Consider the following 13,593-nt stretch of genomic DNA (forward strand, 5'->3'; position numbering starts at 1 on the left):
ATATCCTCGTTATCGATTCAAAATCCGGAATGACTGAATCAAAAAAGACCTCCCTCGGGGCAGGTGGGAGGTAACGGTTGTTGTGCTAGTACTAGGTAAGTATGAATAATAATGAAAATTAGAAACAAATTTTCTAATAGTCTTATTCAACTTACCGTACTAGCACAACAACAATGCTATAACAGACGTGATATAACACCGTTAAAGCACGAGAATTTAACATTAAAGGGAGGAGGTAAGAAAACAAGGCAGACTTGCCCATTCAACCAGTAGTGTTCGTCTCAAGTAATGATACAGTGAAAAAGCAACCCACATCATACGAGGTATAAAATGTCAAAGTGACTTAAATTGAAGAACTACAACCCCAATTAAAAGTAAACCAAGTTAACAAGGTGAGGAAACCCGCACACCAAATAATGGTAAAAGACACTCGACTGCCCCAGATAGTCAACCATCCAACCCCCCACTCTCCAAACAGGAGGTGGAGAACTATCTCCCAGAAAGACTGCCGCTAGCGACCGGAAGAAATAAGGGTCGCCGCCTACTCGTGGCCCTGCACACCGAAACGACTTGCTGCCCTGCAATGACTGATTGAATCCGCCGAGTTCCGTCCGGACCAACAGCCATATCACGGAAATAAAACTGGTCAAACACCTTGAAAATGTCCAAAGAATCATGGAAATTAAGGGAAGCAGAAATCGCTCGAATCTAATGAGGTTGAACGGAGACATTCCGCAGAACATGATCACCCGCCTTCTCATATGCCAGTTTGATGGTTGCAGCAATCCATCTCGACAAAGCATTCTTCGTAATGTCTCCCGGTTGGCGTGTGAAAGAGATAAACAGTCTCTTAGTGTTTTGCCGGAGATTTCTAGTACGCTCCAAATAGAATTTCAAAGCCCGCACCGGACAAAGAAGTCTATCAGAATTATCCGCAGAAAGTGTACGAGATAAACACTGAATGATGGCCGGAGGAAACTCTTCCCCTGGCACCTGGTTCTTAGTCACGAAAACAGGATCAGTACGTAACGTAACTGACCCGTCCGTATTGTAATCCACCAAATCATGCAAAAAAGCATGAATCTCACTAATACGACCGCAAGCCGCTAGTGAGACCAGAAACAGTTTTCCACGTCCAATGACGAAGACTGGTGAATTTCAAAGGCTCGTAGGGCTTGCCTTTGAGTGCATGCAGAACTAGAAAAACATTCCATTTAGGCAAAATGGAAGGCTTCTCGACCATGTTTTGCAACGACTTAAGCAAGTCATGCAACATGAAATTCGTTGAGAAATCTTGATATCCACACTGCCTCAGAGTAGTGAAAATGGACGAGCGGTGACTTCTCACTGTTTGAACCTTCAGCTGTTTTTCTTGGACAAGAGCCAGAAAGTACTCTGCTAAGTCATTAACAGTAGGCGACAAGGGATCTACGTCCCTCTCAGTCGCCCAACGAACCCAAGCGCGCCAGTGACACTGGTAGATCCTCTCCATAGACAGGCGCTTCGAAGAGGAGACGACCTCAGCAACCTGTTTAGAAAAGCCTCGGTTTCGGAGGGAAACCCTGACAACCGCCACGCGTTAAGTCGGGAAAACCCCCGGCTTTGGATGCCACTCTGTCCGATGCAGTCTTTGACTGAGCAGATCGGGTATCAACCGCACCGGCTCCTGCACTAAAAGTGACAGGAGCGGAGGAAACCAGGCTTGAGCTGCCCAACTCAGGGCTACGAGCGTGACCTGACAAGGTTGCTGTCTGATCTTTGCCAGAACCTTGCCAAGCAGAACCGGAGGGGGAAAGGTGTAAAAATCCAGTCCCGTCCAGTCATGCTCAACGCATCGTACTCCAGTGCCAGTGGGTCTGGTCCCGGTGATACAAACACTGGCAACTGACTGTTCAGGCGAGTGGCAAACATATCGAGTTAAGGACTCCCCCACAACTGAAGAACTCGATAAGCCACCGTCCGGTGCAACATCCACTCCGTCTGAACCGGGGAACGACGACTCGAAGCGTCCGCCAAGACATTCACGGACGAAGGAATGTGTTTGGCTGATAACACCACTCCCCAATCGTTGCACCATTCCAGAATCTCCAAAGCCGCAAGACTCAATGACAGGGATTTTGTGCCTCCCCACCGATTGAGGTACGCAACAACCGACGTGTTGTCCAACCTCAACAAAATTTGACGATGTCAAATAACAGTCCTGAAATGGAGACAAGCGTGACGCACTGCTTCCATCTCCAACAGGTTGATGTGACGACTCCTCTCTGAAGGAGACCACACCCCTGACAGATGTTGATCCAGAAAGTGTGCACCAAACCCCTCGAGGGAAGCATCGGTAAACAGGACCAACTCTGGAGAAAGTGGGTGTAAAGGAACGGTCTGGGACATACACTTGTCCACTAGACACTCTTGGATCGGAAGAATGAACCAAGGCCCCAATGGTATCACCAAATCCCAGCTGAGACCATCCCACACTCGGGACAAATGCCATTTAAGCTGTCTCTTGAACCGTCCGAACCGCACATTCGGTGCCGCTAGCAATTCGAGATGGCCTATCAACACATGGATCATTGCACCAACGTCATGAAATTGTGAAGTCGCGAATCCGTCGGAAGAACGGACGCCTCCACAAGGTTGAAAACCACCCCGAGATAAGTGAAAATCTGCGTTGGCACTAATTCCGACTTGACCCAATTGGGAATAAATCCCAATCGGAAAATCATGTCGAACTCCACGCCCACGAGACATGCCGTCTGTGACGTCGCCGGAATTGACCAATCGTCCAGGTAATTGTGCATCCGTATACCCAACAGATGTACACGCCCCACCACTGCCTTTACTACCTGAGTAAAGAAGTGAGGGCTTGTGGCCAATCCGAACGGCAGAACTTGAAACTCACACTGACATTAGGAGATGGGTGGCAGTGTGCCTTCACCCTAGCGGAAACGACGGCTGGATGTGAAAGAAGGAAACTCCCAATGTCTTATACGAAAATGTGGACAAAACCTTCGCCGCAGGCAACAGTTTCCCGGTAGCTAACGCTGCCGGAAACTCTTCCACCACCGCCCCCAAAATACGATCGATATCCGCAATCAAAGCATCAATCTCCGCAAGAGATTCATGCGCCTCGTGTGCTAACGACAAGCCGAAATCCTGCCGTGGAGCATCCGTCGCTAAAGGCCGGTTTCCAAAATGAAACACCCTTGTAAGACTGAGCAGCCTCCTCCAACGGAATTGCATCCGCGCACACCAGTCGGACCTGTTTCCGTACAAAACAAAGCACCGCCTGGTAATCATAATCGCCGTCCGGCATACCATTGGCCAAATTGGGAATCTCATCGAGCACCGAACCTGGTGCCGACACTTCCCCCGAACCACACATTGATTCCTCTTCCGGAGAAGTCATTTTTTGAAACGATGCGCCATGCGCTGACCGTAATGAAAACGAAACTGCATGGACAGGACAATGCGGAATGGCCGAATCTGCAAACTGATCCAACCCCGGTCTCGCTGGAAACCCATGCGCTGACCGTAATGGAAACGAAACTGCATGGACAGGACAATGCGGAATGGCCGAATCTGCAAACTGATCCAACCCTGGTCTCGCTGGAAACCCTGGCGGTGGAGGGACTGGTAGAGGTGATTCCCCTAGCCAGGCCATGAAATTCTCAAAAAGAGAAACATAGACCCCCCGGGTCTGCCCCTGAGGGCGACCCAAAACCATTGGACCCTGAACGAAAGGTTCCGCCCACGCAGTCGAGGGATAACGCCTGGAACCTCTACCCCGATCTGACAGGTCCGGATTGACCATCGGTGTAGACACAGGCGCACCCAAGAAAGCTGCCAAAGCAGACGACGGGACTGGTGGTGTCGGTTGAACTGGACCGTCAGGAAATTCGTACACGTACGAATCCTGCACCGAATTCTGAACCCAACGTACCACGTGTGGATTAGCCAACCCAGTTGACGTAGCCACATGCGAACGATCTAAAAGTTGATGACGCTGTACAGGCGCCCCAACAACAGAAGGTCGCCCACTGACGTCGCACCCGGCTCCGTAACCGAGACAACGTGGCTCGATCACCGAAGTAGTGCTGAAAGACGCGTTGGCCGAAACGGCGCCCTCGGACACCACAACCAACCCTGCACCAGAAATGTGGTGAGACAAATGACTTCTTTCTAGAGCTAATTGACCCCTCCACAGAAGGACCGATAACCCTGCCCCCACCAGCAAGATGGGGAGTCGGAACTGAGAGACACAGTCGTTCCTGCCACGACTGCACTCCCTCTGACTGACGCCCCCGTTACAACCGTAACAGGCGCCGCCTCCACCGACGGAGACAAATGCAAATCCCCAGGTGGAACGGAGCCCGACCTGGAAGAAACAGCGCCCCCTCCGTGCCAAACGGCGCTTCGGGTTTACTGGTATCACCATGAAAATGGCGAACAGACGAGGAGGTGTCCTTGCGCCTACCACTTGTCCGCGAGCTCTTTGAACTGGACACCGACTTGCCGACCTACGGCAAATCGGTATGGAGCACGACCCCGGAGGTTGCCACTGTGCTCCGCCTGTCACGTTCACGTCTAATCATCCTCTTACACTCGGCGTCTTTTGACAGCTTCTTAACCTTCCCCCACGTGGAGGGGGACCAATTTACACAGATATGACACTGATGTTCAAAACAACGAGAACGGCATGCCCGACATAACAAATGCTGATCAAACTGGGGCAGTCGTTTAAGACAACCCCCCTCGGCACACACAACCAACCGGTTGGAGCCCGAGGAAGCCGTGTCAGACATTAACCCCCTGTGTAAATCACCCAAAAGACTTCATATGTCAGAGTAAAACAAAATTACAAATTAATAAACAATTTGACAATTTGAAAATGTTTTTACTACAGAACTCGAACACAACTGCAATGGAGGACTGCAGAATCAAAAACGAGGATATACGGTCTACCCATGCGCAGGTGTAGGTTATACATCTATCAAGGGGAGATAATTCTGTAGTGGAGGTTATAACTCAGGGTCGTATAGCATTGTTGTTGTGCTAGTACGGTAAGTTGAATAAGACTACTAATAATTCTAAACATCTAAATTTTGTGTTGTAGTCAATCAGCAATGGATTAACCACAATTATGTGACAAAAATAGACACTAGTCACAATGACAACACCACTAATGGTGGTCTCCTTAAATTATGACTTTGCCACTGAATAAAATAAAAAATAGCAATTAAAATGAGTTCTGTATTTTGTACAAAGTTATTTCAATGGATTTTATACCAGTTACAAACGAACATGTGGTTTTCAACCAAAGAAACACTGCAGTGGACTGGTGGCAGTGTGTGGCACTACCAGTCTTCCTATGCAGTCTCTACATGAAGGTATAATCTGAAAGTTGACATTTTGACCTCAGTACCACTTTAATGGCTGACATTTTGACTTGACAAATTTTCCACTGACATTTTGTCCTACATCCGTTAATAATAAAGGTTGGTTATAAGAGGTTATTTTTGTGTGATTCCCTAACAACAGATGGGTGAGGGCCACAACAAATGCATTCATAATAACAAATCATTGAAAATGTAAACAAATATCTGCCATCTTGTATTGCATTGAAAACACATATAGGACGCTGTTGGTAACAAGCTATCAAAGTTATACAATAAATCAAAACATCTAAATTTTGTCATGTACTGCATGAGTAATAAATTAAATATAATTAGCTCACAAAAATAAATACTTGCAATAACGACAACAACACTATTTTTCAATAATTAAAGGCGGTATTGTTACTTTTTCAATTTGCCACTGAATAAAACGTAAAGTGGCAAGTAACATGAGTTCTATATTTGGTATAAAATTCTATCAATGTATTTCATACCTGTTACAAGTACTGGTGTTCTTACAATACTAAACATAAATGTTTTATACCCCGTTGATGGAACATGTTTTTCAAAAATCGCATACAGCAATGGTGTAACGGAAGTGGGTGACGATACTAGTCTTCCGGTGCAGTCTCTGTCGTAAGCCTAGTTTTGCACGTAAACATAAATCTACGACTACACCACAATTCTTATTACTATTATAGTGCGATAAAACAAATATAGATAAGAGCACACATATATTTCATTTTCTTTTGTCTTTAAAATACTCCAGTTTCTATAATGATGTAATTTTCTGCGTGAAATTGATGCCAAATATGTGCAAATGCACGACTGGTAAAACTGCTAGTAACAGACGTAAACTTACGATGTTTAGTAAAATGAGGCCCCTGGGCTTCTCGATTTTTTGTTTTAGAAATTTACAAACTATATATAGGATCAAGGATGAGTGATTTTCAAAGTTCACTAACCATGATCATAAAGCACGTCCCCCCTACACCCCTGCCCTGCTAGGTACAGTTTTGAAAGTAGGATCATAGCCCTACTAACTCTACCGTTCGAGAGGTAGACATGTATTTTGTCGGTAGGGATTTAAATTTTTTAAAATGACAATAGTAAAAAGTGTTTTCCCCGGGAACCCAACCCTACCTACAGAAAAAGGTCAGACTTTATTGTTTGGAATGTATTATTTGCACCCCAGAGAATCTCTTCTTTTTTTTAACTCCAGAAAATAGCATATACATCTCGGGGTTTAATTTGTATAGTGTTTCATCTGTTTATAAAAAGTAGTCCCCCCCCCCCCCAGGATTTTGATCAGGGAACGGCCCTGGCTACTGACACATAGGCTAGCTGCTATTTCTAGTGATAAAGCAGCAAGGTGTCTTTTATATGCCTTTTCCCAAAGGCAAGAAGTACATACCACAGTGTTTAATGTACTAGTTGTGGAGCACTGGTTAGAAGGGAGAGGGGGACCGGAGTCTGAGGACAATCAGTTGTCGGTACCCCATCATTATGTCCATTGGGCTATTTCTCGTTCCAACCAGTGCTCTACAATTGTTGTAACAAAGGCCGTGGTATGTACTATCCTGTCTGGGATGCTGCATATAAAAGATCCCTTGCTGCTAATTAATCTGAAAGTCCATTAAGTGGTGGCACCAGGTTTCCTCTCTAATTATCTGTGTAATCCTAAACCATATGTCCAACATTATATAACTGTAATTAAAATGTGTTGAGTGTGTCATTCAATAAATCATTCCTTCGTTCTGTTTTCCTTTCAATTATTTTTGCACAAATACAAAATAAAATTTAGATTTTATTATACATGAATATCTTTGATTGTTCTAAATCAAGTTTCAACATTGTTTGTAATTATTATTTGTATTGTTCCAGTCCACCCATTGGGCTATTTCTCGTTCCAGCCAGTGCACCACAAATGGTATATCAAAGGTGGTGGTATGTGCTGTCCTGTCTGTGAGATGGTGCATATAGAAAAAATGTAGCGTGTTTCCTCTGATGTCAGAAGTACCAAATGTTTAACATCCAGTAGCCGATGATTAATTAATCAGTGTGCTTCAGTGGTGTTATTAAACAAAACCAACTTTCTTTAAAAATTGTTAATAACTGGTTAAGGTAACTAATGTTTGGACAACAGGCCTAAGTATTAAGAGGACTATTCCAAGTTTACAGCCATTGGAATACGCAGTGTATTAGAAGTTACAACAGTTGTTTCCCTTGGATCACATACAAATTCACTTTATATTATATTTTTATTATTGAAGAACATTAGGACAATGGATGGTTTTACTTTCTTAAAATCATTTATATGTTTGACTTTAGATTTAGATTGAATGTTGATTTTGAGTATTTTCAAGCTTATATAATGGGCATTGTTTATTTATTTACAGTTTGATCTACAACTTGCAAGGGAGTGGTTATGTTTGCCTATGGCAGTACTGGAATATAGATATTATCACAATGTGTGAAGTGCATGGAAGTTATGCAGTATTTACATATGTACCTATTTGGTACATATACACATGAATTTGTTATTAAAATTCCATTTTTCAGTGACGGTGAAATTCCCACCTGATACATTGCCAATTTCACAAAGGCTACACTTGGAATTGTGATGCATGACATCTATAGGTGTTGGAAGTTGCCGGAACTGAAGGGGCCATTTATGAAAGGTGAGATCATATTTGAAATTTTTAAAAATCTTTTGAGGGTACGAAAGCAAGCAAGATTAACTCTGTATAATTTAAAATGTGTTTCCTACTCTTCTGTTTGTGATGCTGTGTATGGAGTAAACTTAGGGTAAACCTATTTATGAGCAAATTTGCTGATTACGAACGCAGAAGTTTTTTTATTGAAATATTAGAAGTTCTTTGTAGCCTCTTATGTCACCGAATGGTGACCTTGAAAGTAATGAAGTTCTGTTCTGTTCTGTTCTTTTATGTTATGTTCTGTTCCATTTTGTTCCGATCCGTTTCGTTCTGTTCTTGGTCATAAATTCAGAATTTTAGGGAAAGGACACCGAGCAATAGATATGCCAGGCCTCTGAGAATTGAAAATGTCTGTAGCCAATTTCAGGTAACCCATTTTGTTTTTGCATAACCTGTTATTTCCATGTAAATGGTGTCCTAAATTTAATGCAAAATTGAAAAACAGGTGATGCAAAAATTAGATTTGCATTTGCGATGCATGTGTGATTGTTCTTGCCAAAACCAGATGTAGGGAGAGACCCATTGTCTTTCTGCCCTAGCTATACCCATGTGGGCCTTCATGTCTTTAAAATGTTTTGTAGACTGAAATTAAAGCTGCAAGACATAAAATTTAGGCAGCATATAATATTATAAATGCAGAATGTTATTTTCAGAATCCACAAAATTGTACCAAATAAATTAAATAATTTTTTTGTAGTAATTGGTTAACAGACATGAAAAAAAAGAAAAGAAAAAAAAAGAAAAAGCTAAAAGATTCATTCACCACATTTTTGCAGAGAAATTATATTTCCGTTATTGATCAAGGTCTTAACATGTCACAAGAGCCTGAAGTTTTTACAACTTTGCTGGAACAAAGGTTGAGAGAGAGACATTAGTTTTCATCAAAAAGGAGCTGCAAATATTTGCTGGTGGGACAGAACAGATATTTTATGCACCGAAAGGATTTTAAAATTCCATATTTTGTCTGCAGCTGGGGCGTAAAAAACTGAACCGGACATGGCGGATATCTTGGGAGGATAATATTTAAATTCAAAAAGCTATAATTCTGTCAGTGCGTTCATCGCGAGAACAATAAGATTGCGTGTGGCTGGTCGCAATCGCCAGCTCACGGCTGGCTGGCTCACTGAATGTGACAAGGCGTATCACTTATGGAAATCCTTCGGTTCCTTAAATATTAGTTATTTTCTTAAAGAATTGATTTGTTGGTTTTGTTTGATAACTTAAATTGGACACGGCTATAAACTTTTGTTATGCAGGTACTTTAAACGTATGATGTTACTGTTTTTGTCTCGCATTGATATGAGATAATTATAGGTATTACTTTTTTTCTGAAAGTAGGCCTGTACCGTGTAATGACGTCAACTTTTGCAATGTTAAATTTTCATGGTCAGGTCCATTTCTCACAAACTATAAGTTGTAGATCAATGAATCTTGGTTAAAGTTGCATCTATGAATGTTATTTCAGCACGTTAAACAGTTGTACAATTTTACTAGATTAAAAAATTGTTTTAAACCTTTCTAAAAATATTTATTTTTGTATTATGTTTTATAGATTTAAATTGATTCTGAATTTTACAATGTTGAATTTTAAAAAATTATTAATAACTAAAAAAATTAATTAAGTATATTTGTTAGCACTAAGATGAATATCTGTGGATTCAACTACGAGTGATATATATACCACCTAAATTTTAAGTTTATGATTTTGCAGAATTCGTGTTATATACATTTGTAATGCAGGACAGGACAGGACAAGTCAGGTCAGAGTGTTTAACGTGCACATTCAGAGCAAGCTGTTGTAGCGCACACCTGTCCTGGGCATAGGTGCTGGCCTCGGCTGGCTCTTCTGTTCAGGACAGGAAAGGGGTTGGTGAGGAGACCGCCTGCACTGGCAGGTGCAAGGGAGTATCAGCAGTCCGACCGGGGCTGGTAACAGGCAGAGGGTGCAGGACAGGGTCAAAACACTTCTTATATCAGTTTTATTAGAAACTGTTAACATTATTACCAATGGGAACTGGTTTAGTTTGAGGGGACCTGTGAAGCAAGCCATTTAAGTAGCTATTGGTGTAGATGAATATGCAAACTAGTCTAATATTTTCATTTTCATTTCAATTCTTTTAGGGTATATAAGGCCATAAATACATATACAGGGCACAAGATTTCCCAAGAACCGTTGTTCTGTTTGTGTGTTGGTAATGCAACTTTAAAATCACAAGAACTGCCAATCGGTTATGTGATGAACAATAACATTCTATAATTAAAAGTATCGTTTTTAAATACATTTGAACCACCAATGTAGCACAGAACCATAGTTCAAGTGTTTTAGGATTAGGTAGGCCTGACTCATCGGTTACGAGAACTATATTCACATAACCAAACAATCGGTTACCTAAGTAAAACTCACATGAACTACTTCCAGTTACCTAAGATTTTGAAATATTGTCCCCTGCATATACATATATACAAGTGGTATATATATATATATATATATATTAATATTTTGGTACCAGTTGTTCAAATTATTAGCCAGCTGTTTTGGAAACAACACAAAATAGAAAAATTTATTATTACCCATATGTTTAAAAATATCTTGGCACATAATCAAAGTGATATGTCCCACTAAAACACCAAGTGGGATGTAACACTTCGACGTCACGCCATGACCTCATCGATTAACACACTGCAACCTTACAGGAACTATCAACCAAACAATTTGGGTGATATAAATTAAGATTGATTATGGGTAATAAATAGGATATTAAACTCACCACCACCCCGCACCACGTCTATGTCCCTCGTGAAATAATTCTCATTGTTACTCCCTAAAGCTCATGACAACTGAAAACTATTTCACTTGAGACACAAACACAATACAAAATGGAAGCTTGTCCAATATCCCATAATTATTACATATTACATTTCCAAAAATACCTAAAACTAGTTAGTATGTAGTTACATTTTTGCTTTAAACATTGTTGAGGGGTGTAAGGGTACTTTAAAATCCAGATACAACATTTTATTACCCCAGCAGGCACTCATAACGGGGAAAATAAAAATCATAATTTCTCACAGAAATTATCATGCATTGGTCTAACGAACAATACTATTGGATAATTTGATGCTTACAAACCAATGATCTTGTCGGTACTAAATATGACGTCATCACGATTTGGCAAACGCACACAATGAGTGAATGACGTCATGTAGTTTAAAGAGTTTGCATTTACGGCTGTCTGATTTTGGTGTTAAATTTATAACAAAATGTCATTTTAATGCAATTCATTATAGATTTTGTACCAGAATAAAGAGAACTTTTGTTTTTGAAAATTATCTATGAACGTGATTAAATTACAAAGTTATAGAAATACTCAGAACAGTGCGTAAAGTGGCGTATATCGTTTCTATACATGTATGTGCATGTGTGTGTCGAAAATAAAGGCTTTTAGAGAAAAAATAGCTCCGGTAATAAATAGAATAACAAACTCAGCACCAGTTATTATCAAATTTATGTCCCTCATGAAATAATTTTAATTTGTCACTCGCTAAAACTCGTGACAACTGAAAATTATTTCACTTGGGACATAAATTTGATAATAACTGGTAACTCGTTTATTATCCTCTATATATCCAATTGAGGTTCAAGCACATAAATCGTAAGCACATGACTTTTGACATTGCCAATATAAAAGATCCCTTGCTGCTAATTGAAAAGAATAGCCTAAAGGGTTTCCTTTCTAATTATTTCTGTGTTCCTTAATTAACCAATTGTCCAACACCATATAACTAGTTAAATGTGTTCAGTGTGTTATTAAATAAAACATTTCTTTTTTTTCTCTTTTTTCCTGACATCACCAGTGCATGACTGTTTGGGACAAAAAGATAGGGGAGGGGAGGTATTGGTGGTATTATTTTCTTAGCTAATCAAAGCTTCACCACCTCTGACATTTTCATGGACTGACTCTGGGATGAAAAGAGTTATGAGGCAGAGTATTATTTCTTGTCTTAAGCTACAAATCAATGATAAAATACCCATCATACATGAATTTATATATTGATTACAAGTGGACTAGAATTAAATGGTGTGAAATATATCAGAGGTGATGTTTTAACACAGGGTCTGCCATTTGTCTTCATTTTATTGGCTATCAATTCTCAGTGGTTTACTGGAAAGAAATGTGAGGTCTGCAATCCATCTCAGTGACCGGAGCAAGTCTACCTGACAGCTCGGCTAATAGGTGGTTTTTTGATGTATTGGTCAGTGTCAGGTTATTGGTGTGTAACATATCCAGCAGATTCAGTTTACCCTCATTTTATCAACAATAGGCCTATAGTTCAATCGTCTTCTTTTTATCTTTTCTTTTTTTAAATACAGTATACTTAAAGGCATAAAAAAGAAAAGATGCAGGACGTATCCCAGTGGTAAAGTATTCGCTTGATATGTGGTCAGTCTAGGATCGAACCCCCTTGGTGGACCCATTGGGCTATTTCTCGTTCCAGCCAGTGCTCCACAACTAGTATATCAAAGTCTGTGGTATGTGCTATCCTGTCTATGGGATGGTGCATATAAAAGATCCTTTTGCTACTAATGGAAAAATATAATGGGTTTCCTCTCTAAAACTTTAGATTAAAAAGGGATGGGACGTAGCCCAGTGGTAAAGCGCTTAGTTGATGCGCAGTCAGTTTGGGATCGATCCCCATTGGTGGCCCCATTGGGCTATTTTTCGTGCTCCACAACTGGTATATCAAAGTCTGTGGTATGTGCTATCCTATCTATGGGATGGTGCATATAGCGGGTTTCGTCTCTAATACTATATATGGCTTGACATCCCGTAGCCGATGATTAATAAATCAGTGTGTTCTAGTGGTGTCGTTAAACAAAACAAACTTTTTAAAAAGAAGAATTTTGTTTCCAGGAACCCAACCATACTTTTAGAAAAATGTGTGATCCTAATTTCTGACAGTGATGGCAACGGCGCCAACAGTATCGTCAACTTTTGTGTTAAAGTTTTGAATTTAGATCAGTTTCTCACAAACTATAAATCCTAGGTTAATGAAACTTGGTTTATAGTTGCATCTATGGATGTTCATCACAGTACACTGAAATTTTTTGTGGTAGGCAAGACATTTAATTCCATGGAATTCTTCTCTTTTTTTTCAGTGTATTTTATTATTATTATTAATTATTATTATTATTATTATTATTATTATTATTATTTATTAATATGTGTGTAAAAAGAGTGAATTAAATACAAAAAATTAATTAAAACAAGAAGCCAATTAACCAACAACACCTAATTTGGGGATGTGGTACATTCCTTAAAGCACACTTTTTTTAATGCCTTAGTTTATTGTTTTTCTGTGTCTTAAGTGAAAACAATTGTTCTGCTGAAGATGAAAAATGATAATTGTGATTACATATGACAGGCGAGTTGGATCACACAACCTTGAAGATGAGCGAAGAGATGGGCAAACAAGTTCTGAAT

The 13,593-nt window shown here is 40.4% G+C and overlaps 1 protein-coding gene across 1 annotated transcript in view; it reads left to right on the forward strand.

Moving 5' to 3' along the window:
* Positions 1 to 8,016: 8,016 nt before the first annotated feature.
* The window catches only part of LOC121383517, a 30,063-nt gene continuing 24,486 nt past the window's right edge, over positions 8,017 to 13,593 (forward strand). Inside the window, exon 1 of the mRNA XM_041513588.1 lies at positions 8,017 to 8,074. Coding sequence (XP_041369522.1) covers positions 8,017 to 8,074 — 58 coding nt within the window. The remainder of the gene's footprint in view (positions 8,075 to 13,593) is intronic.

Source organism: Gigantopelta aegis, chromosome 10 (assembly GCF_016097555.1).
Source record: "Gigantopelta aegis isolate Gae_Host chromosome 10, Gae_host_genome, whole genome shotgun sequence".
Classification (NCBI taxonomy): Eukaryota; Metazoa; Mollusca; class Gastropoda; order Neomphalida; family Peltospiridae; genus Gigantopelta; species Gigantopelta aegis.